General features: G+C 37.3%; 2 protein-coding genes and 1 long non-coding RNA gene across 3 annotated transcripts in view; 2 read left to right on the top strand and 1 right to left on the bottom strand.

Annotated features, from left to right (window-relative positions):
- LOC310736524 (fibronectin type-III domain-containing protein 3A-like) overlaps positions 1 to 6,208 on the top strand; it is a 38,434-nt gene extending 32,226 nt beyond the window's left edge. The window contains exons 24-26 of the mRNA XM_083560071.1: positions 548 to 714; positions 1,094 to 1,215; positions 1,861 to 6,208. Of these exons, the coding sequence (XP_083416197.1) occupies positions 548 to 714; positions 1,094 to 1,215; positions 1,861 to 2,163 (592 nt within the window). The 3' untranslated portion in view covers positions 2,164 to 6,208. The remainder of the gene's footprint in view (positions 1 to 547; positions 715 to 1,093; positions 1,216 to 1,860) is intronic.
- Positions 6,209 to 8,711: 2,503 nt separating this feature from the next.
- On the top strand, positions 8,712 to 21,179 carry rraga (Ras-related GTP binding A). The gene is made up of 11 exons (XM_083559905.1): positions 8,712 to 8,906; positions 11,565 to 11,680; positions 11,840 to 11,939; positions 13,703 to 13,769; positions 14,741 to 14,963; positions 16,037 to 16,132; positions 17,039 to 17,161; positions 17,348 to 17,439; positions 17,531 to 17,646; positions 18,096 to 18,227; positions 20,551 to 21,179. The coding sequence occupies exons 2-10, from the start codon at positions 11,654 to 11,656 to the stop codon at positions 18,197 to 18,199; spliced, it is 948 nt and encodes a 315-aa protein (XP_083416031.1). The 5' UTR covers positions 8,712 to 8,906; positions 11,565 to 11,653; the 3' UTR covers positions 18,200 to 18,227; positions 20,551 to 21,179.
- On the bottom strand, positions 19,530 to 19,828 carry LOC310736425. Its single transcript, XR_014536550.1, has 2 exons — positions 19,696 to 19,828; positions 19,530 to 19,616 (listed from the first exon to the last, which is right to left on the bottom strand). It is a non-coding gene; the product is annotated as an uncharacterized lncRNA (long non-coding RNA).
- Positions 21,180 to 26,821: the final 5,642 nt, after the last annotated feature.

Here is a 26,821-nt window from a genome sequence, read left to right as displayed (position 1 = left end):
CTGCTGCCCAATCCTCACAGCACCGTACCTTACGGTCCCTCCTGCAGGTGGTGAGCCCACGGGAAGGCGGCCCCACGTCAATCTGACGTCACGGACCTCGATATTTCCCTCGTAAGGGACCCCCGGAGCATAGAGGGTTAAGGGATTCTTGCTCAAGGGCCCAAGAGTGGCAGCTTGCTCAAGGGCCCAAGAGTGGCAGCTTGGCGATACCGGGGCTTGAACCACAGATCTTCCGATCGGCAACCCAGCGCCTTAACCGCTGAAGCCACCACTCCCCCCAAATTTATTTTATTTATTTCAAGCATACTTTGAAAAAATAGTGATATGCCCTGTTCGATTTATTGTTCGGTTTATTGTTTTGAGCTACCATATGATTTTGCTTGTGCGAGTTGGTTCTGGTAGTTCAGCACTCACATAAGGTACTTGTGAGATGTTTAATGAGGCAGAATTGTCTTGCATGAGAAGGAACCACAGAATATCTACACCCAGAAGAAAACAGCAGAAACACATCAAATGAGCTAAGATTCTGTGCATTTCTGTGTTGTAGGTTGGTTTGCATCTACAGTGGTCCCTGCCATACGTTTAAAGTGCAGAGATTGTGTGAGGCTACAGAGTACCAGTTCACCATTCAAGCTCACAGCGCAGCAGGCATGGGCCCCCTCTCTCCTCCATACATTTTCAGCACCACCCGCTCTCCACCACCTCAGCTCAAACGTAAGCCTTGATTTTCCATTTTACCTTTTTATACTTGTGTGCAATAGGGCTATTTTACAAGGGGGGAAGGAGCCAGTGGTGATTAGGATTCTAGTTTGATGTCCTAATTTGACACCAGAATAATTTAGCCACTTTTAAAAGAAGAGCTTGGATTAAAAAAGACCTGAAGACAGCTGACAAAAGGGGGAAAATGCATAGTTCTCATTTCTGGGCAAAATAAATGGACCAAGCCCAAAATATCAAAATATTAAGTATATTTTCGTCTTAACAACATGTATTTGGTCGGGAAATTAGCAAAAATTAAACAAATACTGTAGATCTGTCTATGCTCTATCAGTCGTGTTTTATTGCTTATTTATAATATTTATTGTTTCCATAGCCCCAAAGGTGGAACAGGTCGAGTGGAATAGGTATACAGTCACGTGGGAGGCACTTCAAGCAATGAGAGGAGACCCAATTGTTTATGCACTGCAGCTGCTGAGAGGCAGAGAAGTGGAGCAGGTATGGAAAGGAGGGACTAACCTCAGTGTAAAAATACACATAGTATAAACACAGTTCTCCAACTTTATATGTATCTTTTTCCCTGTATTAAGAAAAACAGAAGAACTGTTCACTCAGAGATCACTTAATTGAGATCTAATGGCAGTTGATAGACTGTGAAATGTTGTTACAGCCTAACAATGAAAATGTAATAGTGAGACATACATGAAAAAGTATATTCATAGATTATTTATATGTAGTGTTAAAGGAAGAAAGGCTGCCAACATTGACCATGAATGTAGGGGTAGATGGATAGATGGAAGTATGGAGGCATGGGTTAATGGATGGAGAGATGGATGAATGTATGGTTGGGTGGGCGAATAAATGAATGGATAGGTGGATGGAAGGGTGCATAACAGGAGAGGTGGCTGATAAATGGAGGAATGTCTTGATATTTAGTTGCATTGAGGAATGGGTGGATAGATAAAGAGATGAACTGAGGATTAATGGATTTATGAGCGTGTCAGATATTAGTCAGCTGCTCTTATATGATCACTATAAGTGTATATGAATAAATAGGTGCTAAGCCCGTTTCACTATCTCTCTCTGACAATCAGCAATTTCTCTTTATAGAAATATCATGAGTATCAATCCTTTTTTTTCCAGCTATATAAAGGATCTGGAACCTCATACACATGGCAAAACTCCTCAGTGAGTAGCATGTGTCGTCTGCGTGTGAGTGCCGGTCGTCGGAGCCCGGATGGTGGAGAGCTGTGGGGTCAGTGCAGCCTTAGCACGGCCCTTCCTGTCACTGAGCCGCCCAGAATCTCAAGCTCCCACAGTCCCCGGCCCAAGAGGAGTTGGTCTGTTGCCGACGAGCGCTTTGCAACCATCCTGCTCCTTGGCTTTGTCATCTTGGCCATTCTATTTGCCGTGGTTATCCAGTACTTTATCATTGAGGTGCAATGAGGGAAGAGGAGAGCAATTTGTTGCAAGAAGGGAAGCAAGGAATAAGAAAGAGGAAGGAGAAGGAAGAAGCGGCATCTTAGAGCAGAGCAGGCCTCGTAGCACATAGCCGCCCCGGCTAGCACAGAGCATTTTGAAATGGTCATTATTATTATTATTATTATTATTATTATTATTTTATATATTTTTTTTTAATGACTATTAATGCATGGAGGCAAGAAATCTATATATGGCATCAGTAGGTACTTTGTTGTGTAAACTGTGATGAATGGGATTCCAGTGTGGCGTCTGTATACTTTTCAGAAGGTTATTTCACAGTTTTGGCCACGATTTTTATCATCATTTCATCTGAATCGAGAATATTTTTAGATCACAGATGCATCTCTAGGCGAAGCCGATCACTCAATGCTTTGGTGAGCTTGGCTGGTATTCGGTACACAGCAGCCTTTTCTGAACATTAAAGGACCTCATTCTCAGTATGGAAGTCATGAGATTCTCCTGCGAATCCCCTGAGGATTGTTATATCAGTGAGTTTATTTTGCTTTATATAAATGAAGTTTTATGGGCCGAGTGCTTTTTACTGCCTTTGAATAATATGACGTTTTTTATTTAGCGCATATATCATGTAGGCAGTATGTTCCAATGTTTTATTTTTGTTTTGTTTTTTTGTTCTTTTCCTCAATATCACAAGTGTTAAAAATGGAGACAGTGCCAAAGCTTTCATATTCAAGATATTTCAGACATATTCAAACGAGCATACTCTCATCAACGACTGGAGACTATTGTACTCTTATTCGCAGATACGAATTATTTTTTACCCTTTCAGAATTCATAACATCATAACCACATTATGCATCGTAATCCATTCATGTATCTGAGACATTGGGAGAGCTCGATTTTTCCGTTCTGCGATCACCAGTGTGTTCTTTCTATGATAGACTATACATACATTCTAGCTATGTTCATGTACATACAGATATGGCAGTATTGCTTAGATAGCCTATATGGATATGCATTTGTTATAAATGTCTATATTTAGCTCAAACTGAGCAATGTAGTCCCCTTTTCTGAATTTTTTTTCTTTTTTTTCGGAGAAGAGTTTTATTTAACACTATATTTTCTCAGCTAATTTGTAATGTATTCTCATCGTTATTTCCAGAAGCAAATGTTAGCACATCCCATCTTTAGGGCCAGTAAAGCTGCTTCTCAGTTGCCGTGATCTTGATTGGTGCCTAGCAGTGCAGCAGAACAAATACCCATCCCTCCCTCATTCCCTCCTTCTCTCACTCCCTTATTCTCTCCTTCTTTAAAGGGCTGCACAAGACACAAGACCTTTAGCTTCAACATTTTATACTTATATCCAGACTGAAAAACCCAGTTTCCTTGTGGTGCTTAATCAAGAAAAAGTTCATTGATTTTAATAGTTCCTGTTCCACTCCAAGGTCGTTTAGATCCTAGATGCAACTTATAGTGCTCGATCAAGTAGACCCAGAGTGAAGTGCCTCTGTCTGTGAAGGCATCATGTTGTAAGTACGTCATTCGCAGTCTAGAATCTTCACCTTTCTTTGCCTTCGCTTACTTTAAGGACTTGAAATCATAATCATTAGTTGAAGTGCATTAGAGCGCAATTAGTGTCATATGCTTCTGTGCAAGGCCTACTATTGCGCTTCTCAAGCCGTGTTTCACTACAAAAAGTAGCGAGAAACGTGTTTATGGAGCTGCTAGTCTTTTTTTTTACAATAGAGAGAAAAGCTGCTGTCTGAACTTCCTCGGTTTCGAACTTGAATAGAGCCCAACGCTGTTCTTTATACCTCTTTCTTGTCGCTGAAAGCCATTCAATTGCACGTTTCTTTTTTCCCCCTATGCTTTTCTTCCATATAATCATTTACATTACCCCCCCATACATATCCCCATGCATAGGGAATTTCCATTTTTAAAGGTTTTGGAAGCAGGAATCTGTTGGGCCAAACTGGTAATGACTTTTCAGCCTTCACTGGAAAATAAATGCTGTTGCGAGCTACAAGTGAGTTCTGCGGCAGTCTTTCCTAAACGAGCACGTTAATCTCAGCCATTGGCCCGTTCGCAGTCACTGTTATTGTATGCTGTTGATGCTACTACAGCAGTAATCTGTGTTCACTGTCACATAGATCAGGTGGGCACAGGCCTGGATTACTCACGTTTGCACAATATAAGTGAGTTAAAATACAAAAATACAGAGCAATTCGTTATCTCTCGTTAAACACTAATGACATATCACCTCAACAACTTTTCATAATTCTAAATCCACAACTTTGAAGGATAAATAAGCTGCTAGCATCCCATCAAGTTGAAGAGTAAATAAAAGACCAATCCAGTCAGCAAAAAAAATAAAAGCCCAGTGTTCGAACCCTCACTACGTATGATACCATTTCCCTTTTTTTTTTACGTGTTCTCGCTTGTGCTCGTTCTCTCATGATTGGCTGTAGCTCCTGCCAGTCATTGTTTACTTTTTTCATGCCTGAAGTAGGGAGTGATAATGTTTAATGTATCTCAACTGGCATGTGCTGTTTATACATGCAAACTGCCCACTAAATTCTCTTTTGACTCAACCGATCCATGAACTTCAGCATTAATAATCCTATGGCGTGCTAATAATAAATAATAGCATGCCATAAATGTAATGAAAGCTTCATATTTATTTTGCATTGAGCCAAATAATGAACATACTCCATAAACACCAATATTAACTGGTGGGCAAAACATGTTAGTGAGGATTATTCCTGGGCGTCAACACTAATAGCACTGACCTGATTATGATTGGTTGAATTGATTAGTTAATTTTTATGCTGACTGACGTGAAAAATAAACCATTGGCAGTTTCATTGCAATCAGAGAGACCTAATTCCATAAAAATGTAGCATACTGAATTTCCATTCTGCTTCATTTTGTTTGGTTTGAAGAAATATATCATATTGTCATTTTCTTAATATGTCTTATAAATGCCTAAAGATTAGTGCTGAATGTTGTGGATTGGGAGCTTGAAATAATTCAGTAATTAATGACTTGATTGCACCTTCATGTAACGTGTTCCTTTTTGTAAGAAAGAAAAATCCTATCTACTTGCTGCTACAAGAAAATGGACTGTTCATCCTTTAAAGTGAGCCAAAAACCGAAAAGTCCTTTTGTATACTTCACACCGAACACTAAACCAATAGCATTTACAGTAACGGTGGCTCTAAGGAACGGACCAAAGATATTACCGCTGCGGTATATTTTAATACGGTTTAATGCCAGCCGTGCGTGATTAAACATCTTCAGATGTTTGATATTATGATTCATCTGTTCATCGCATCATTTTATTCCAATCGAGCTGCGGGAGTTTGAATTCACTGAGCTTGCAAATCAGATTCACACTTTTCATTATTTAATAAATTGTAGATTTCTGAAGAAATGACCCAGAACAACTGAGAAATCTGTGCTTTTACACCATACACTTTGTTTCCCTCTTAATCATTTAAGTTTCTAGTCATAACCCTGATCTCTGTGCAGCTTTAAAATTTGTGTTTAAGCTACTGCATTTGTAATCTCATAGAATTTCCAGTTTCCTGAAGAAGTAACCAAAGCCGATACAAAGACTGTTAACAGGCACCGAGGTTACTGTGCACACACTGTCATGCTTTCATTGTACATTAAAGAATTTCAATAAACAACAAAACAAAGACCGTCATAAAACATAAGAAGCCATAAAGGGACAACCTGAATTATCACGGTCTCTCTGTGTGTCGCTCGCTGCTAAAAACACAAACAGAAAATAGACTATGAAAGGTTTTAAGCCCTATGTAGTGTCTCTGTGTTTTAGATTGTCGTGTGTAGAGTATGGAGGTTGACTGGCAACACAAACACATTAGCAGTCAGTAGCCTGTACTGTGTGCCAGCATGTACATCATGGAATCGTCTTTTTTTTTTTTTTTTTTTTGTCAATCGATCAGCTTCAAATCACCTTTTTGTTGTCATGCCAGTGTTTATAGACTACATTTTTGATACTGAACTTTTTTTTTTTTTTTCTTTTTTTTTGAAATACAAAAATATATACATTCCAAAACAAATATTTATCTTTTTGTTGTTTTTTTTTTACTCACATTACAGACTGCCATGTACCGTATGTCATAACTGACTTGTAACATAGATAATATATTTAATATGTTCAATAAATTATAGTCATTCTGTGTATTAATTGTGACTCCTGGCAGTGGGGTGGGGTGGGGGTGGGGGATTAAATAAGGTAAATGATGACTGAATATGGATAGAGGCTTTTTGGGTTAACAAAAAGGAAAACTTCAAAAATGAATAAATGGTAAGATGAAATGAAATGTAGTCTTCTAAGAAGAGGAAGAAGAAGAGGTTAATGGCAAAATAGTAAAATATAATGTCTATCCCATACTAAGTTAATGTACCTATTTGTTTAATGCTTGCTCAATTTCTGGTCAGTGATTTGGGGCTTTAAAATCTTCACATTTTGCCACTTTGGATTTGGGCTCTTTTTTTTTTAGCACTAAGATTAATATAATTTAGCTTAATATAGATAAAGTGGATATAAAGTTGTTTAAAAGAATGGTGTTTAGTGCCTATACGTTTGTTCCTTATAATTGCAAGTTTATCCCAAATTAACAAGTCAGTGGCGACTGTGACAAGAAAAAATTTCCTGAGATGGCATGAGGAAGAAATCTGGAGAGGAACCAGACCCAAAAGGGAATCCGTCCTCATCTGGGTGGCACCGAATGTCCGTTCATTATGGTTCCATCATTGTTGAGGTCATTGACATTTGGTATATCAAATAGAATGTCAATGGTAAATTAAATAATAAATATAAATAAACCATAAATAAATGGATGGTGATACAACTAAAAGGATCCAGAAGATGCTCAGCTGGTACAAGGAATAATGGAAAAATGTGTACAAGTGAAATACCATTTAGAACTAATAATAATATAATTATAATAATGCAATTATTTAATAATGCAATGTAACAAGTTTTAGTGATGATCAGCATCAAAACTGATGAGATATAATACCACGTCTTCCTATGATCCGATCCTGCAACTTTTGTTGGTGCCCGATGTGTTAAATAGAGCATAAAACAATTAAAAAACTGCGGATCGTAAAGGATTTTACACTTAAATGCAGTAACAATGGGGCCCGAAGGCATCCCAATCGTGGAATCCTTTATAAGTGCAGGCAAATATGAGCTATTCGAGACTATCTATTTGATCTACGTTCTGATCATTTCTGCCTTACAGGTAACCTTTACTATCTATATACTAACCTGTCGATATATAACCTTAACCTATCTATATAGTGATGATTTTTGCCTTACAGGAATTTAATACTATTTGTCTATTGTTACACCAGACACACAAGACTTTATTGCCGTTGATATTCAGACATTGTTCTTTCTTCACTAAAGTATTTCAGGAGGTTGTTGAAGACAATTTAAATGGGTTTAAAACAGGTCTTTTACTGTTTTACACAGTTTTATCACTTATAAATGCAGACTAATATAAATAATTGGAGAATATCTATCTATCTATCTATCTATCTATCTATCTATCTATCTATCTATCTATCTATCTATCTATCTATCTATCTATCTATCTATCTATCTATCTATCTACTAATGGTTTCTGGCTTACAGACAACCTACAGTATAGTATTATATTCTAACCTACCTGCATATAACCTATACTATTTATATCTATCTATATTCTGATTACCTTTGCCTTACAATGAACCCATACCATAACCTTTGTATATGTTTGTTACACCAGTGACACTGAATACTTTATTACTATTGATATTCAGACATTTTTCTACCTTCACTAAAATTTCAGGATGTAGTTTAAGACAATTTACCTGGGTTTAAAACAGGTCTTTTACTGTTTTATTTGAAACATATTTGTAAATGAAATAGGGGCACAAATGGCATTCCAATCGTGGAATCAATAAAAAATTCTTGTGGATATCAATCATTTACATGCTGATTATTTCTGCCCTTAAGGTAACCTATTTTGTCTATAAAAAAATAATTCAATATATAACCTATACTATGTATATACTGATTGTTTTTGCCTTACAATTAACCCATACAATTTGTCTATTTTTTTTAGACCAGTGACATTTTTTTTATTCCCTATATCAGGGGTTTCCCACCCTTTTGAAACGGAGAGCTACTTCTTGGGTACCGATTAATGCTACCAGTTTGATACACACAATTTTCAGTTTGATCTGAAATAACAAATTTGCCTAATTTACCTTTTATTATATATTATTATTAATAATTAATGGTATTCATCTATGTGAAGACACTGATCATATTAATGATTTATCATAATAATTATCGACAATGATTTAACAAAGTAGGAAACAGCTATTTTTTAGAAAAGGCTCGCCGGCTACTCGTGTGGTCCTTGCGGGCTACTTGGGCTACCACGTTGGTGACCCCTGCCCTAAATTATTTCAGGATGGTGACTCTGCGCAGAACAGTATTTCTGCGTTTTTTCCGCGCATTCTTCGACGTCTTGAACGCACCCCATGTTTACAATTGGTCACATGCTGTGTTTCTTTTTTTTTCCAACGCCGATTGTTGGAGAAAGTGTGTTACAGCCTGAATAAATCATGGAACTGGGGTCTTAATGGCGTCGAGGTTTTAACAAAATAACAGTCAATGGATTGTATTTAATAGGAAGAAGAAATCAGCAACCGAGGGACAGGTATTCGGGGGAAAAGTTTTTCATTCCGTGTTCCGTCTTTATGTGCAGCTCGTTAGCGAACTGCTCTGACCATTAGCCTGCTCCCTGGGCCTTATAGTGGGGTCTGATAATACCGCGCTCTAAAATGGATATGGTTTTAAAAACTACCTTTTATATATACACGTGTTTTATATTATAGTCTGCTAATAAAACCAAGACTTTTGGCTAATCGTAGTTAGTAAGCTAGCTAGCTATCTTCTACTGCTGTCCTAACTCGCTGTGTTAGAACAGCTATCTTTCTAAATCAAGTTTATTCAACCAGTTATTTTATATCTATACTAAATTTTATTTTTCTTTGTTAGATTTATGCACTTTATATCCTAACACTTTTATTAGGACTTCCTTACTATTTATTTTTAGAAACAGCTTCCGAGATACAGATGTCACACGACAGACTAACTTGTGATCAGGCGGTCACGTGACCGCAGTTTCTAAACTGGAAAGCATTAAGCCTTTAATTTTCCATAGCAATAAAACATTAGATCCGAGGAGCCCAAACCTTTCCCCATAAAGACCCAAAACTCACACTTGGGCTGAACGGAAATGTTTATATGCAGATGAAACGTTGCCATGGTACCCTTGTTTATGATGTCATGACGGTGGTTAAGCTGTTAAGGCTCTGTGTCATGATCATAAGATCATGAGGAGGTTCAAGATATGGGCTTCTCCGATTTAGATGTTAAACTATTGCACTGTGATATTTGTGATATTTAACTGTTTATAATTGCTATTAAGTGTTTATTTTATTTATTATTATTTATTTTTTTTCATCTATAAAATCATTCAGATTCTAGTTTGACATTACTTATTGGCCATAAAACCACTTGGCGGAATCCACTTGATTAACAAAAATGCAAAACAACACTGACCTGTGATGCTTGTGATGCTTCACAGACCCATAAAGGTTCCCAGAGTCCACTTTACAAACCATGATTCTACAGAGTGCCTCCTGATGATAAAATGTCAAAATTCACAAAAAAAGGTGTTATTTCACATGGGGTTGAATGTCAAGAAACCAAAGGGAAAATGCGGAGCATAGAGATGAGCATTTAGGACGTAGAGTATATTTTGTAAATACTGGGACCTGTGTATAAACAAAATAGTGTCGGTTTGGACTAATTTTTTATTTTCTGATCTAATTTTCTGGTCTGTTTTCTGAAATCTGTTTCATAAATGCCAATACCTTTTTTTTTTTTTTTTTTTTTATCAAATTTCATTATCTTACATCCTGGGTTTTCGTGGGTTGTAAATGATATTTTGCATTCAGGACATTGGAAAACAGGCGAAAAATTGTCTGATTAAAATCCCCCAAAAACAGAGGATTCCAACAGCATCAGTACATTGCTGGTTGCTTTAAAGTGTGATGAGTATGCCTAGGAGGTTATCAGAGTTCAAATTGAATGGCATTTGGCAGACAGCCTTATCCAGAGAGACTTACAGTTATCTTAATAATACACTGAGCAGGTGAAGGTTAAGGGTCTTGCTCAGGAGTGCAGCAGTGTTAGCTTCATGATGGTGGAGTTTAAAGTGATGACCTTTTCATCCAAGGGCTACAGCTTCAGCCACTGAGCTACCATGTCCCACCTACAATTATTGCTACGTCTCTATTGAGGTTTTGCTGAGTTAAACTGCGAAAGGCGGGACAGGCCACAGCAGACCATGTTCACTGGGTGGAACAATGATGTAAAGTAGAAGCCATTGGTAGATCTGCGGTAGCTGCTGACACTGTCTTTGAGTCTTTGAGTTTTCAATCTTGACCTTCTAGTACGTTCAAGACTTTTTCCTAAGCGGTCTGAGGCAAACATGAATCAGAATCAGGTTTATTGGCCAAATGTGTTGACACACACAAGGAATTTGGTTCCAGTTGTTAGTGACTCTGAAAGTACAGACATAAATAAAACTATACATTCAGCTTGGACTCTACAAGACTAAAACAGACTATACAAGACAATGTGAGACAATATAGACAGTATGAGTATTAAATTAAATGAGTATTAAAGCTGAAGTCTTCAGACAACAGATCTGGGGGTGTAAGAATTTTCCAAAGAAGCTCACTAGAAAGGAGAAAGCAGCCTGGTCAGTAGCTCAAAGTTTCCTGGGCAATCACAAAGCCGAAAGCTATGTGGAGTTGGGTGAGACGCCGGTGAAGAGCTACGGCACAATGGGCTCTCACGATGTCTCTCAAAGCCCATGTCCTTAAAACTCCTCTTGTTAAATTCAATAAGAACATGAGTGTAAGGCAAGTGCTTCCTTCAGAATATACTGGCCTCTGAACTTTGTTGCCAAGGACAGTATAACGAGAGCAACGATGTGAGAGTGTGCGGCTTCATTATACTATATAACTGTAAAATCTCAAAAGATTACTCCAAAATTCTTTGTGGCTCTTTATACGGATCATTTGAGTTTACATGCAGGTTAACGTTGATGCATATCTCGGCATTATTTAAACAAAAAGGCACAAATGTGCCTGTTTTTGAATCAAATGGACTCAAAAAGAATGTTTGAATAGATTAATATCCATTTTCTTTACATTTGAGGCAAAAATCGATTAGATAAAACACTTACTTCCCAGGAGCAATAATTGTGTTGTGTTGTAACTGTTCTTTTCTTGTGTTGTAGTGTTGAAGACTGAAGAAGATCTTCCGGGTGTGGCAGAGTTTTCTCGGCTTTGGGATTGTTAACAGCAGGCTCCGTCACTGACAGGGAAGATGTCGAGCACAGCCATGAAGAAAAAGGTGATTTAATGAAACAAGGGTTTTAACACCAACACGTGATCAGGAACAGTAATATAAATTACCATCATTTCTAACATACAGTCTCATTTTCATTTGGATGAATCAAAAAGCACAAGAAAAGCCTCTTGAGCTGTTTGCTGAGTTGTTCTTGTTGTCTAGGTGTTGTTGATGGGAAAGAGTGGTTCAGGAAAGACCAGCATGAGATCAATCATCTTCGCCAACTACATTGCCAGGGACACTCGCCGCCTGGGAGCCACGAGTAAGACGTTTTAACACCAACCGGTGATTCCTCCTTCAGCTGTTTTGCGCTTGTTTTTGAACTTCTATTTGAAAACATAGTCTTGTGACTCTTGTATCAGTGTCAACAACTTCACCCTTTTCAGTCAGATCCTGTTTCTAATTAATTATTTCTGAATGAACTGCATAAACAACACCACACTATGGCTTCTATGGGTAACACTTGGCAGAGCAGATTTTCATTTATTTCATTCAGTACTGTCAAGTATGGACTATTTTATGTATATATATATATATATATATATATATATATATATATATATATATATATATATATATATATATATATATATATATATATATATAATTTTTTTTTTTTTTTTTTTTTTTTTTAATAATCATTATAACAATAATCACCGCTCAGAATCGGAACAAATCACATATTTTAATTATTTATTTTTACATTTCTCCCCTGCCATGAGGCGCATTGTGCAGCAAAGTTTCCACAGTTTTCACTATTCCCACAACTGAGCACCTATGGGGGGGTTAAGGGCCTTGCTCAAGGGCCCAATAGTGGCAGAGTTAACCACTCGACTTCCACCTCCCCCACTTATTATACAGAGTGCTTTTTCTTTAGTTTTGTGATGAAAGCAATGAGTGAGCATTTCTGAAATGTTTCGCCTTTGCTTTTATCTCAGTCTGTTTTGACCCTTTTTGTTTTATTCAGTTCCGCCAAAATGTGAAAAAGTAGAAAACTGCATTGCAAGATTTAATTAAAGAAACGCACCAATTTGCCAAGTGTTTTACTGGTTAGAATTTTTTTTTTGTAACAGCATGTTAGTTCCTTTTAGAACTTGGGTCACGGCAACAGAAAAGACTTTTTATTTTATCTATTTATTTATTTATTTATTTTAAACCCTGTACATTTGAAGAACAAGGACATAACCAGGTGCTCAGGATGTGACATGCTGGATGGATAGACAGTGAGACACACATGAAACATAACAAGAAGAAGAAATATATAGATGTGCACATTTAGTCAAAAGTTTTATAAGACCTCCATTTACCTCCATTTAAAGAACCTTTGTTTACAGTCATAGCCTACACTGAAAGTAGAGCATAGCATAGAGCAAATAAACAATTAGACAAAAAAAAAAAACATAAACCATTGAATCACTTTGTTTAATAAAATTGAAACTTGACTCGTCGTTGACTCATCAAAGTAGCAGACCTGCAGTCTGCTCTTCACAATAGCAGTTGTCCTATGAGCTGCTTATCACACAAGCTGGTGTAGGAAACAGTGCTTTCTGACACCTTGGCTTTCTTTGCAAGTTCTCGAAAAGAAAGAGTTGCAGTTTTAAGGGTTATAATTGTCTTAATTGCCTTTTTTTCTCACTGTTATGAGAACAATATACTACTTCCTGCAAATATCGCTTGAGAGGGTTTAGTAACCTTTTTTCAACACTGCATTTATATAGAGGGTTTGTAAGGAATCAATAAAAGGACCATGCCGGAATTGTTAGCATCCCCATTCAAGGCTTAATTTACTTTGATTGCTGCAGAACAGCTGTAAGTTTCCCTGGAACGGTTTCAGGATTATCACGGTAGTACAACTTGAAATTTCAATTAAAAACTGAAGAAAGGGTCACGTATTTTAACTGTAGTAGTGTTTCTCACAGTGTGTGGAGTTTTTAGTTCTTAGCTAGTTGAGTTACAGTTTCAGGTCATTTGCTTTATTGTAATTTATAATTCTATATGTAATTGTAATTCTGTATTCTTTTGCAGTTGATGTGGAACACTCCCATGTGCGCTTTCTGGGCAATCTGGTACTAAACTTGTGGGACTGTGGAGGGTGAGTGCTCAGCCTGGTTACTCTTCAGTGTTCAAAGATTTTGTGATCACCTCGAACTTTCTAAACTTTTTGGTTGATTTAACAGCATCATGGTTTGGAGACAAATTAGCTGAAAAACATCCCTAACTGTATTTGTACATAAAATACTTTTACACACAGCTGTGTATAATATATATAAGTTAGTCATAGTTGCTTTATTTCAGGAAAGTCATTATACTTGGTAATTTCTTTAATCTTGTATTTATAAGAGAGAATTTCCATTTTCTTAGTTTTTATTACCGGTAGTTTTTTGTTTTTTTGTTTTTACATATATATTTAAATGTATTTTATTAACTGTTATCACTGCATAGCGATTTGTCCAGTGTAGGGGTTTAACAGTACACGTATTAAACCAAAGATTTTCAGTACAGGGCTTTAATGCAGTCTTTTTTTTACTTGCGGAACATAGTTGAAATCGGAGTTCCCGAATAAGCAGATGTAATGTAATATGTAATATTAAATGTAACACATCTGTATTACCCAAATCGGGTCCAACAAATTAAAAACTATTTAATTAAAATGTTTACATTTATTTAATGTACATTGTGCCATTCAATTGATTACTGAATTTAATCAATGTAATGAAAAGTGTATTGTTTTAATTAGATCTATTCTATTTTTATAAAATATCATCAAACATTCAAATGACATTTTATTTGATTTTAAAATGGTTTTAAAAATGGTAACTGTTCAAATGTTGATCTCAAATGCTAACAATAATAAACTGCGTTAATAATATAAAAAATAATATTAATTTCTTCCCCTCTAACCGTACCGAAATTGAACCGAACCGTGACTGAAAAACCGAGGTGTGTAGCGAACCGTGAATTTTGTGTACCGTTACACCCCTGGTCCAGTGGGGTTGATCACATTATGTAAAATAGGTTACAGGTTGTTTCCTTGTGTTTGCTAACAGTGTGTTTTCTTTTCAGGCAGGATACCTTCATGGAGAACTACTTCACCAGTCAGAGAGATAATATCTTCAGAAATGTGGAGGTGCTGATCTATGTGTTCGATGTGGAGAGCCGTGAGTTGGAGAAGGACATGCATTACTACCAGTCGTGTTTGGAAGCCATCCTTCAGAATTCCCCGGATGCTAAAGTCTTCTGCTTAGTGCATAAAATGGACCTGGTTCAGGAAGACCAGCGAGACCTGGTTAGAAAATTGTCCCTATATATTATGATAATGAAGATAAGAAGAAGGTTTAAAAAAAGAAGAAACAAAAAAGAAAAAAAAAATATTTTATTAAATTATTAAGTCAACTTTAATAACTAAAGTGTTTAAATAATTTGTAACAGTTGATAAAGAAAAAAAAACTATTAAAAAAAGATAGTGCACTATCAGCATTACAGTATCAGAAAAATGAATTTTGACAATTGATCATTCTGTTGTTATGGTATCAGCGTATTGCCCTGTCGTAAACTGTGACATCATCTAAAATTTCGAATGGAAAAGTAAAGTCCATTTGCAGCTGTATTTCCCTTGTCTTATGTTTTCAAAAATGGAGGCAGTCGGTGAAATTGTGCATTACATTATGGTGTGCTCAGATACTCCAAGCAGCCATGCAGGCTGGACACATGAGTAACCATCTTTAATATCTTGTAGTACTTAATCATTTCTCAATCAAAGGACGTCCTGGTCTTTTAGTTGTTCTGTCCTTCACAAAAAGCCTGTTAGCCACTTCACTTAGGCCACAAACTCATTTCATTTGTCCAAAACTAAAAGGCTTCTGAGTAAGAGGAAATCTGTAGAGTATGAACTGTCATCAGCTTGCTGCACAAGCACCATAATGTCAGAGTGCCTCCATTGTTCAAAACATTCCGCAAAATCGTCTATTACTGGGATTTCCGCTCTTGACGGTCGACTGTAATTGATGTAACTTCCCAATCCAAGCAGGCCCAATAATATAGTCCCACTCCTGACACTTGATTGACAGCTTTCATTGAAAGGCATCGGAAATGCAAATGCAAAAGGAATTGTGATTTCCTTTGAGTTTTGAAAGGCCACATGCACGACGCAGAGAAAGCGGCAAATAATATTGCTTGTAAGACACAGGAAATACAGTTGCAAATGGACTTTGCTTTTTCACTTCGAAATTTGGCAGTCAGTGTGCGCTCTCGAAAGCGAGAACGCAAGCGGAACACGCGATTGCAAAACATTTGTAATTCCTTTTGAAAATTGCCTGGAACATCGTTCCATATATCATCGCTCCTTGTGCGTTAATGCAGATCTTTAAAGAACGGGAGGAAGACCTGAAGAGACTTTCACGCCCGCTGTTATGCACCTGCTTTAGAACCTCCATTTGGGACGAGACACTTTATAAGGTAAAGCCGTTTGATTTTAGTGTACAGTTTATGACTATGGGATGTAGAAATTATTTTTTTTTGTTGTTGACACGATTAACTCATCAACTACTTGTATTCAATGACTTGTATTTAAAGCTGTTTTAATGACTATGATACTACATGTAATAATATAAATGTCTTTAGAAAGCAAAGTATATACGTGTACAATGCGTAAGAGATGATCCATGACTAGGGCTACGTTATGTGATGTTAATAAATGACTCGTCATTAAATAAATCATACTCAAAGATAAAATAGTGCAGAAAAATTACATAAATTTGAATGATTTTTAATAAATAGTAATTAAATATAGATAGTGTGTGTGTGAATGATGTGCATCCGTGTCGTGTCTGTACTAACAATGATGGTTATTGTTTTGTTTTTATGTTTTTTTTAATCTTTGCCAATTTATCACGTCTTAGCCCATTTACAGATTGCACCATTTTCTCTGTATGAGTTAAATGATGCCCAGAAATCATCATTTAGCTCAGTGACGTCATCGAAAAGGTTTACCGTAGATGTGTGACTCTGCATGTTCTAGTGATTAAACTCAGTGGAACAACCGTCCAGCAATCAGAATCATTCAGACAGTCAATAGTTGAATCAATTATTCAGATAGACCATCGTATAATAATGCGATCAAAAAATGGGTTTTTAGTCCTGCTGAATGTCTGAGAACCTCTAATTATTATATAATAACTTATCCTCTAGATCTGTTAAATGACTTAGCAAAGTTAATACTGGTTTCCAGTATTGTCTGTGGTGAGGGTTATTTTGCTTTATGACACTCTACTTTAATAACTTTTGATGTCTGTGGGAGTGTAGGATTACACTGAGATGTCCACTGCTTTTGTGGTGTGTGTGTGTGTGTGTGTGTGTGTTTAGGCATGGTCCAGCATTGTTTATCAGCTAATCCCAAATGTGCAGCAGCTCGAATCCAACTTGCGCAACTTTGCCCAGATCATCGAGGCAGACGAGGTCCTGCTTTTTGAAAGAGCCACCTTTCTGGTAATGCTGACTTGAAATCATCTTATTGTTCTGCTTTTCATCATGGCCTACTGTTCTGCTTTCTCAAATCCACTTTCCTGTCTTTATGTAGCTGAAGCCTAGACATGGTGAAGAAAAATTTGCTTGGAGAAATGAAGAAAACATTCTTTCATTTTTTCCTATCTTTATTTTGCACTTTGTTTTTAGGTGATCTCTCACTATCAGTGTAAGGAGCAGCGAGACGCCCATCGCTTCGAGAAGATTAGCAACATTATTAAACAGTTTAAACTGAGCTGCAGGTGAACGTTTCGGTTCTTCTCACTACATCAAATAATCTCGGTGATGGTTTTAATCCCGAACTCATTCGGTTTTTTATTTGTAATCCCACAGTAAATTGGCTGCTTCCTTCCAGAGCATGGAAGTGCGCAACTCCAACTTCGCTGCTTTCATTGATGTGTTCACCTCAAACACCTACGTCATGGTGATCATGTCTGACCCTTCCATACGTACGTGAGACTCCAATCTGGTTATCATTAGGTGTCACTCAGGCTCTTTCTTGTAAGAATGTGTATGTCTGTGTGTGGGGGTGTTTGTGTGTATGATGAGGGATACGTGAGTGTGCAGGGATGTGTGGGTGGGTGTGGGTATGTGTATGTCTGTGTTTGTCTCTCTCTGAGCGTGTTTGTGTCTGCTTGTGTGTCTCTGTAGTTGTGTTTTGTTTAGTGATAAAGGATTCATAATTTTTGTGATGCCGATATAAAAGTTGGTTTTTAAGTTGGTTTTATAACACACATCACTTCACTCTGCCTCAATACTTCTGAACATTTAGACCACACGTAATTTAATCGATTCTGTTACTATATGTTAGTGTTAGTTTGTGCTGTAGTTGTTTTTTTATTATTATTATTATAAATCACTATCTTTCTTTTTACTGTCTTTCTCTCTTTGCCTCTAGCCTCTGCTGCTACCCTCATCAACATTCGTAATGCCAGGAAGCATTTTGAGAAGCTGGAAAGGGTGGACGGCCCAAAGCACAGCTTGCACATGCGCATGCGTTAGACAACGAAACCTTGGTTTCTCTCCTTAGGTAAGGCAATCAGCATACAGCCACAATTTTGCTTCCTTCTCTCTCATCTGAAACATTTGTTTTAAAATATAGTTTTTTTTTTACTTCATTTAGCGTTTTTATCACACCACAAAACAGAAATGTTGCTATAGTGTATTTTCTCATAAAAACAAAAAGTAGATCTGGAAGTTCAGTGGAAACGTACCTAATATATAAACTTTACAACATGCTGAACAAATATGTTTCGTTTATGCTCTTCTTTCGGCTGCTCCCATTAGGGGTCGCCACAGCGGATCGTCCTCAGTATCATCAAAACTTTTATATAAAAAAAAAAATGTTAAAAAAAAAGAAGATTTTTATTTAATTTTATCATTTAAAATATACATTTTGACCATGTCCTATTAAGTATTTGGGTCTTGATTCATTGATTTAGTTTCATTTATCGATCGTAGATTTATAAAATCTCTAATAGAGTTGGAAAAGTTGGTTTGTTATAGTTTTGTCTTTTGGCATACATCAATTAGCCAAAACATTAAAACCACCTGTCTATTATTTTATTTGTTCTTCTTATGCTGCCAAAACAACTATATTTAGTCGAGGCCTGGCCTCCACAATGCTTGTGAAGATGCACTCTTGTATCTAGCACTGAGACTTCAGCAGCAGATCTTAAGTTGTGAAGTGGGGTCCTGTGGGGGGTTTGTACAGAACATCCCACAGATGCTCCGATTGAGACCCAGATTGAGTCAACAAGTCTTGAACTTTATGTTGCCCAAAATATTTCTAAACAGTTTGTAGCAGTGTAGCAGGGTTGCCATAAGAGGTACATTCCTGTACATGGTCTGCGACAGTGTTCCAGTCAAAATAATTCCCACATGAATGTCAGGACCCCATGTTTTCCGAAGGAAAACTTTGTCACTGTACAGGTCAGCATGGGAAGCAGTGCAACCCCATACACAGCAGGCTGTGATCCACACTATGTTCTGACACCTTTCTTTCTGAGTCTTCATGAAACTTTTCTGTGGTATCAGACCTGAGGATTGTCCGGACTATTAAGTGAGCGGCAGGTCAAACGTCAGAGGAACCTCATCCATATTTATAATGTGGTGCGGCCCGATTCAGGGGGAGCGCATCTGATTTAATATAAAGAGTTTCATGGGTTCACCTTAACCTGTTTGGCAATTTTATTAGTTTAATGTTATGGGGCTCAGTTTTTTGGCATGAAGCTTGTGAAACCGGGAAAAATCCATAAATTAGCCGCTTCATTGTTTAAGCCGCGGGGTTCAAAGCGTGGGGAAAAAGTAGCAGCTTATAGTCCAGAAAATATGGTACTTTTGGTAGGTATAAACTTCTGCATACCTGGAACACCCCACAAGTTGACAAAAAAGACCTGCCATTTTGAAGATTCTCTGACTAAGCCTCAAAATATAGCACTTGTCAAAGATGGTTAGATCTTTACCCTTGACTGCTTTCAACATATCAGTTTGAGGACAGACTGCTCACTTGTGAATCTATATCTCGCTCCATGGCAAGAACCAGTGTAACAAGATAATCAAATTTCTTTTACATGGCAGTGGTTTTAATGATGTGGCAGATTGGAATATTAATGATACCTTTACCCAGATAATGATACTTTCAATACATAAGTCATTGTCCTGTGTACATATTGTGTCCAATCATAATTCAGTTGATATAAATGGGTTTGACACATGTAGTGTTTAATATAATGAAAGAAACTATAATTGTCCTTTGGTTGTATTATTCAGACTGTTCCATCCTGAAGTGGGATTGTAGCCACTGTTTTAATTTTTATTTAATTTAATTATTATTATTTTTATTTTTTTATGGTTTCTATAATCAGTTGTTATGCTTTATTGTGTATGCTTTTCTTTTATTCTTTCCCCATGGCAAAAGCAGAAAGGAGGTATTCCTGGTTCAATTCAATTCAATGCATTTTTTTTGTTTTGTTTTTGTTTTGTTTAGTGTTTTTTACAATAGATATTGTCACAAAGCAGCTTTACAGAGATTTACAGAAAATTGGTAATGCCTATTAGTTTAGTGCCTTTAAGTTTATCCCTAAGAAGCAACTCAGCGGCGAAAATATCAAGGAAAATTCTCTGAGATGGTACGAGGAACAAACCTTCAAGAGGAACCTCAAAAAGAAAACCCATCCTCCTGTTTATTTATAAATATACGAGAAAAGAGTCTAAGAGGCCTAATATTTTCTGCATCAGCTGTTTTTGTTTTGTTTTTGTAACCATTAACACGCCAAAACCCCCTAATAGGATTTACTTTTCAGTGCATGTCTGATCACTGTTTCGTTCTTTTTTTTTCTGTGATCCGCTAGAGGGCCTGCATGCCAGGGAAATGGCACCCTGGGGAATTCCTCATATCTGCTGACTTCACTGCATCCAGGGTGTTTTTCTAGAGACTTGGCATTTTTAGACGAGACACTTTGTCGCACCTTTTCCTCCAACGTATGACTGCTTGGGATTGATGAGGAACTGGGTGAAATTGTGAAAATCTTGTCAAATGAGTGGATTGTTAAGCCAAAAGGAAAAAAAAATTAAAATCATTTACATTTTATGGATACATTTAAATGTCCCTTAACATATGATCAGTGCCATATAGTGAGCAAAGTTGTATAGGCTTAAACAAACAGTGAATAGAATCTTATATCGATCATGTTCTTTTTCTCTTTCTTTGCGTTCACTTGTGTTTGGTTTACACTGTACAAGCGCTGCCTGTCCTGCAGCTTGCCACCATATGGTATATTCTGAAAATGTTGTCTAAAGAGAACAGGACATCATTCTTGTTCATTAACCATCTCAAACGAAGCAAAATTTTACATCTCTCGTCTTTTTCTATACAAAAGATTATTTCTCTATGTTTATTTCCCTATTTATTGTATTGGTGATGGCAACACAAATAAAAGCAAAGCAAATAAAATCAAAGAAAGTATTACTTTTTGAAAAAGTTTAATGTTTTTCTCTGGTTTTTCTTCTACATGTCACATATATATTTCTTTAATGGGCCTGGGGACATTTTGCTGGAAGGTGGATGTTGATACCAGATAAGCTGGTTTGCGTATTTCAGAAGTTAAAGATTTCCATAGACTTTCTCGCATGCAGTCTCTATCAAGTTTGTGCTAAAAAACAAAATTAGAGTGCAGGCTGAAACACCATGTTGAGAAATGATCAGACTGGTTAGACCTGGCAGAAAATCTTAAATAACTCTTATCACTCTGAGCAGAAGTTCATCTCAGCACTCTCAAGTTCTACTCCTGTCAGCCAAGAACAAGAATCTGAGGCAATCATAAGCACAGATTCCCTTAATCAGCACAATTACAGTGGGAAAGACATCAGTTTATTGCTTATATTCAATTGTTCAGTTTGGTCTGTGCCCATTATAGCCTCAGATTCTTGTTCTTGGCTGACAGGAGAGGAATCTAATGTGGTCTTCTGTTATTGTAGGTCATCCACCAAACACTTGATATTTAGAGCATGTCGAGATGCTTTTTTGCTCACAAAGATTGCAATAAATACTATGATGGGTTACTTTATTGTTTCTGGCAGTTTAAAATTCAGTTAAAAACTTGGTTTCTTCCAGCTGAACCTCCACAAACACATTGTGTGACTGTTGTGTATAAAAACCCAAAAAGATCAGCAATTTCTCATATACCCAAACCAGCCCACAGAGCTCACTGCTTTAATGTGGACATTAACTGAAGTTTTTGTCCTGTATCTTCACCATGTTATGCATTGCACTGCTGCCACATCACAAACTAACTAAACAAACCTGCTAATAATAACCAATTGAACAAGCCTATAAGGATAAATGCCCCTTGCATATGGACTGAAACGTATGAGCTTATTCTGTGCTTAACAGGATAACATGCAGGACAAAGACTACACTCAATATCATGTACAGGATGTACGGGTTTCACTTGGTTAGGATGGTTTAAACAATGAATATAGTACACATTTTGGGAACTTAAATTTATAAGAAAGTATCACAAGCAAGTCACTTACAACTCTGTTTTAGTCCATGGTACTGGTTACACATATATTTATTTATACTGTAATGAACATTATAGCACAGTGAAATAATTTTAAACTATAGCCTAGCAATGTTACAGTAGGTGAGCGCAGGCTGGAGCATAGAGTGTTAACAAGATTCTGGAAGGTGAGAGGATGCCTGAGAAATAGAGAAGGAGTGTGCTGGTACCGATCTTTACAAATTAGGGAGATGTGCAGACCTCAAGTAATTACAGGGGAATAAAGTTGATCAGTCACACCTTGAAGTTATGGGAAAAAAGAATAGTGGAAGCCAGGCTGAGAGAAGAGGTGACCATCTGTGAGCAACAGTGTGACAGCAGTGAAGTGTGCAGTAGAAACGACAGACTGGTTCAAGATGGCGGTTAGACTGCATCAAGGCTCGGCTCCAAACCTTTTCCTGTTTGCAGTGGTGATGAACAGCTTGACGGATGAGGTCAGACAGGAGTCTCCATGGACTCTGATGTTTGCGGATGATATTGTGATTTGTGGTGAGAGTAGCTTGGAGAGGTGGAGGTATGCGCTGGAGAGAAGGATATCCCTTATCTCCAGCGCATACCTCCACCTCTCCAAGCTACTCTCACCACAAAAAAGTCAGTAGGAGTCAGTAGGAGTAAGACAGTACATGTATGTGAATGAGAGGGAGGCAGTGGAGGGGTGCGGTTGCATGGAGAAGAGGTGGAGGAGTTCAGGTACCTGGGGGTCAACAGTGCAGAGTAATGGAGGGTGTGTTAGAAAAGTAAAGAAAAGAGTGCAGGCAGGGTGGAGTGGGTGGAGAAGTGTGATAGCAGGAGGGATTTGTGAGAAGAGTATCTGCAAGAGTGAAAGGGAAAGTTTATAGGACTGTGAAGTGAGACCTGCGATGTTTTGGACATGTGCCGAGGAGGGACATGGGGTGTATCGGTGGGAGAATGCTGAGGATCGAGGGAGGAGGAAAAGAGGAAGGCCAAGGAGAAGGTATATGGATGTGGTGAAGGAAGACATGCAGGCAGTTGGTTTGAAAGAGGCAGATGTAGAGGACGGGGGGGTATGGAGGCGGATGATCTGCTGTGGCGACCCCTAATGGGAGAAGCCAAAAGAAGAAAAAGAAGTCATATATGAATGTGGGTTTTTATTTGTACTTTTCCATGGTTACTCTTGGATTTATTTAGTCGGTTTTAAGCAGGTTTCTTTTTATAATTTTTCAGCCAAGGCATTATTTGTATTAACAGTGATACCTTTTATACTCCTCTCCAGCTCTGAGTAAAGTCAATATATCTGATGAAGATATTATGCCTATTGCGATGTCTACAAATAGATTTTTGCTTGTTGGCTTCAATCAGAATTGTTAATTAAAACATATGCATGTCTAAAAATGTTTTTAAGTGTGTAAAAAAAAATCATGTTCCTTTATATTGTTCTTTGTACAGGACTGCAGTGTTTGGAAAATTTGCATATTATGTTCTTTAACTCTGCAGTCTGAAATCTGTTAAACAGAAAGCATTGTATGAGTTTAGGTAAGGATGTGGATCCTGTGGTTCGTAACACTATCAGTAATCATAAAACCAGTCCTTGGAATTATGCCATAAAAGATGGTCTTTGTGATATCATGGAAACCTACATCAGTGCAGAAACACACTCAAATGCAATGATTGCTTTATAACGTGGCTTGAGAGAATTTGCTAGAAGGTTGAGGACAGATAAGGTTTCCACCGCCGGGGATCTCCCAGACTGTGAGCTCTTTCTTGTTTCCCAGCTGGATATGCGTCATTGCATCCAAAAAAAACAAATACATATGACAAATCCTTCTGTTAAGCACTTAGTTATGATTATGTTTCAAATTGTTTGTTGGCTACAACATATTTCTTAAGACTTTCAGCCATGTTACAGAAAATGTGCATTTATTGAAGTATAATATGTTCAGTTAAAATTTGAAAAGTAAATAAAGAGGGAAGTTTATTTCCAATAAAGTAGTAAAAAAAAAAAAATAGTATATAGTTATAGTTTGCTATAGTTTTTTTCTATTCCGAATAGTTTCACATTTCCTGTAGATCAGAGCTTTTCATCAGCGAGCGCATCTGACATATTTAATGGACAAAAGATTTTTAGACACTTGACCATAATTTTCATGTGCTTTTTGAACATACCATTTCACATTTTGTCCCCTTTTGCTTTTATAAGATGCTTTACTAGATTTTAGAGAGTGTTTGTGGAGATTTGCACTTAATCAGACATAATAGTGTTAGTTAATGTACTGGTACTGATGTAGGGTGAGGAGGCCTGGGGTGCAGTCAGTGTTACAATTAATCCAAAAGCTGTTCAATATGGTTGAGGTCAGATTTTTATAGCAGGCCACACAAAATCTTTCACTCCAAATCATGTACAGCACATGAATATCGCTCTGTGTGCAGCTATTCTGGATCAGGTTTGGGTCTCCAGGTTGAAGCAAAGGGAAATTGTAATGCCACCGAATCCAGACACCTATACCAGAGTGTGCCTTCAACTTTGTGGTAGCAGTTTGGAAGGAACTACAAATGGCTGGAAATATCAGATCATGTAAACGATATATTGTCAACTTCTCATTTAAAAGAGACTTTCTCATCTTCCACCACCAAATGATTCGAATTTTGCTGCGCTAAAAATGATTCAAAATATCTTCATTGAATTGTACCAAAAGTTCTGTTCCATTAAGTTATTAGTAGATTTTGTGTCTTGATCTAGAATGTAAAAAAAAGATAAGAAACAATGAATCTCTAATGATGAGGAATAGAAGCATATGTTCTTCATTCACTTCCTCTTGATCACTAGTGTAAATTTCCTTTTTGTTCTTTCCCTCCTCCAAGTTCCTCAGTTGATTAAGAGCTGATTATTTGATTTGAAGCTAGACTTCAAAGCAGATCCTGGAGAGGCAACAGGAAACTACTCATTTGTTTTAGACCTGCTGTTCATTAGTGCAAAGGATCTATGTAAACTAGATGAAGCAAGCGTGTGCGTGTCACGTGCAAAGAGCAACTGTTCGGCCTGCTAACCAGCTGCAGATGCCAAATAGATTGTGGATAAATGACACAAAATAGAAACTGCACTCAGTTACAAAAGATTGCAAGTTATTTTATTATATTGCTCATCTGTAATGAAACTCTTGGATCAAAAATTTTAATATGATTCTGATCTGCTTGGAATTTAAATGCTTAGACTGCACCATTCGAATTTAGTCTAGGATTAATTTCTGGCTTTTTTTAAGGCTTTTAATTTTCGCTTTCTCCCCACACACACTCCAAACCATGAATAGCATACACTTTGGGAACTTTTACTAAAATCACTCTGGTAAAATTATTTGATTTATACTGATCAGTAGGTGGGGAAGATGGAGTAGGTGGAGAGTTCTCTTCTATTCCTACAAAATGCATTTGCCTGTCGATATGACGCTTTCCTGCTGAACAGTTCAGAATGCTGAGCTGATTCCCCTGATTGATTAAGATTTAAGAAGTATTAAATTCAAGTGTTGACGTCACTTCATTTTGAGGAGCACCATGAATGTGTATAGCAATGCTGCCATTGCCTCTACAGTTGTTTTTTTATATCTCAAAAAACATTGTGATTGCACACAAACTCACACACAAGCATGCAAGCACACACACATCCCCTACACGCACACAGTCTTTCAAAAGGTTGTAAATACGTAGTCAAGTTACAGTTTTGTTTATATGCAACAAACTAGGTCATTACGTGCATAAAGATTTACTATGATGAAACAAATATATAAATATACAGATGTTAAACTTTATTTTCATCGAAAAAATCCTCCCTGTACACACACTCTGCATCTGGTCAGTTAGTTTCTTTCAAAATTCCGATAAAAGACTTTCAGATGCCTCTTGTAAAACTTCCCAAAGTGCCCATAGGTGTTCTTTACTGGTTGAATATTTTTTCAGTCCAGTTGATTCCACCCTGAAATATCAGTCTATTCCAGGACACCATTCACACTTATGGGCATCTTATCATACGCAATTCACCTACCTGCATGTTATTGGATATTGAAAGAAAAATCACATGGGCACTAGGAGAACATGCAAAACTTTGCACAGACAGTAACACAAGCTGAGGCTTGAACCCAGGGCCCAGGAGCTGTGTGCTGCCCGCTGTACCACCATGCTGTGGTATTTGAGATGTCAAAAGCGAAACATTTCAACATCATGTTCTTTCATTATGCATACACAGTACTTTCAACACATATGCTTGTATTCATCGTTTGTGCTGAGTGCACAGTTTGATAATGGACCAAGAACATATCTATCATTTGCAGTGCATTTCCCCTGGGCAGAACTAGTGACGACTGATTCCCTCTGCATCTTACCGGGAATACGGCCAAGGTTTTCTGCAGATTTATGTTACGCAAATGAGAATTGATAAGGCTGATGATGACCTTAACTCATGCGGAATATCTGATTTTGGCACTTAATATGAATTCCACAGATCAGAACATCAGTTAAACAGCAATGGACTGAGACTAAAACCTCTTGTCCCAAACTTTAAAGCCTTTGAAGCAAACCTGCTTAGACAGAGCTCTGTAAGCCTGATCTATCG

Source organism: Silurus aristotelis, assembly GCF_946808225.1.
Source record: "Silurus aristotelis genome assembly, chromosome: 14".
Taxonomy (NCBI): domain Eukaryota; kingdom Metazoa; phylum Chordata; class Actinopteri; order Siluriformes; family Siluridae; genus Silurus; species Silurus aristotelis.
The sequence above is the reverse complement of the archived record's forward strand: the minus strand, read 5'-3'. Positions and strand labels throughout refer to the sequence as shown.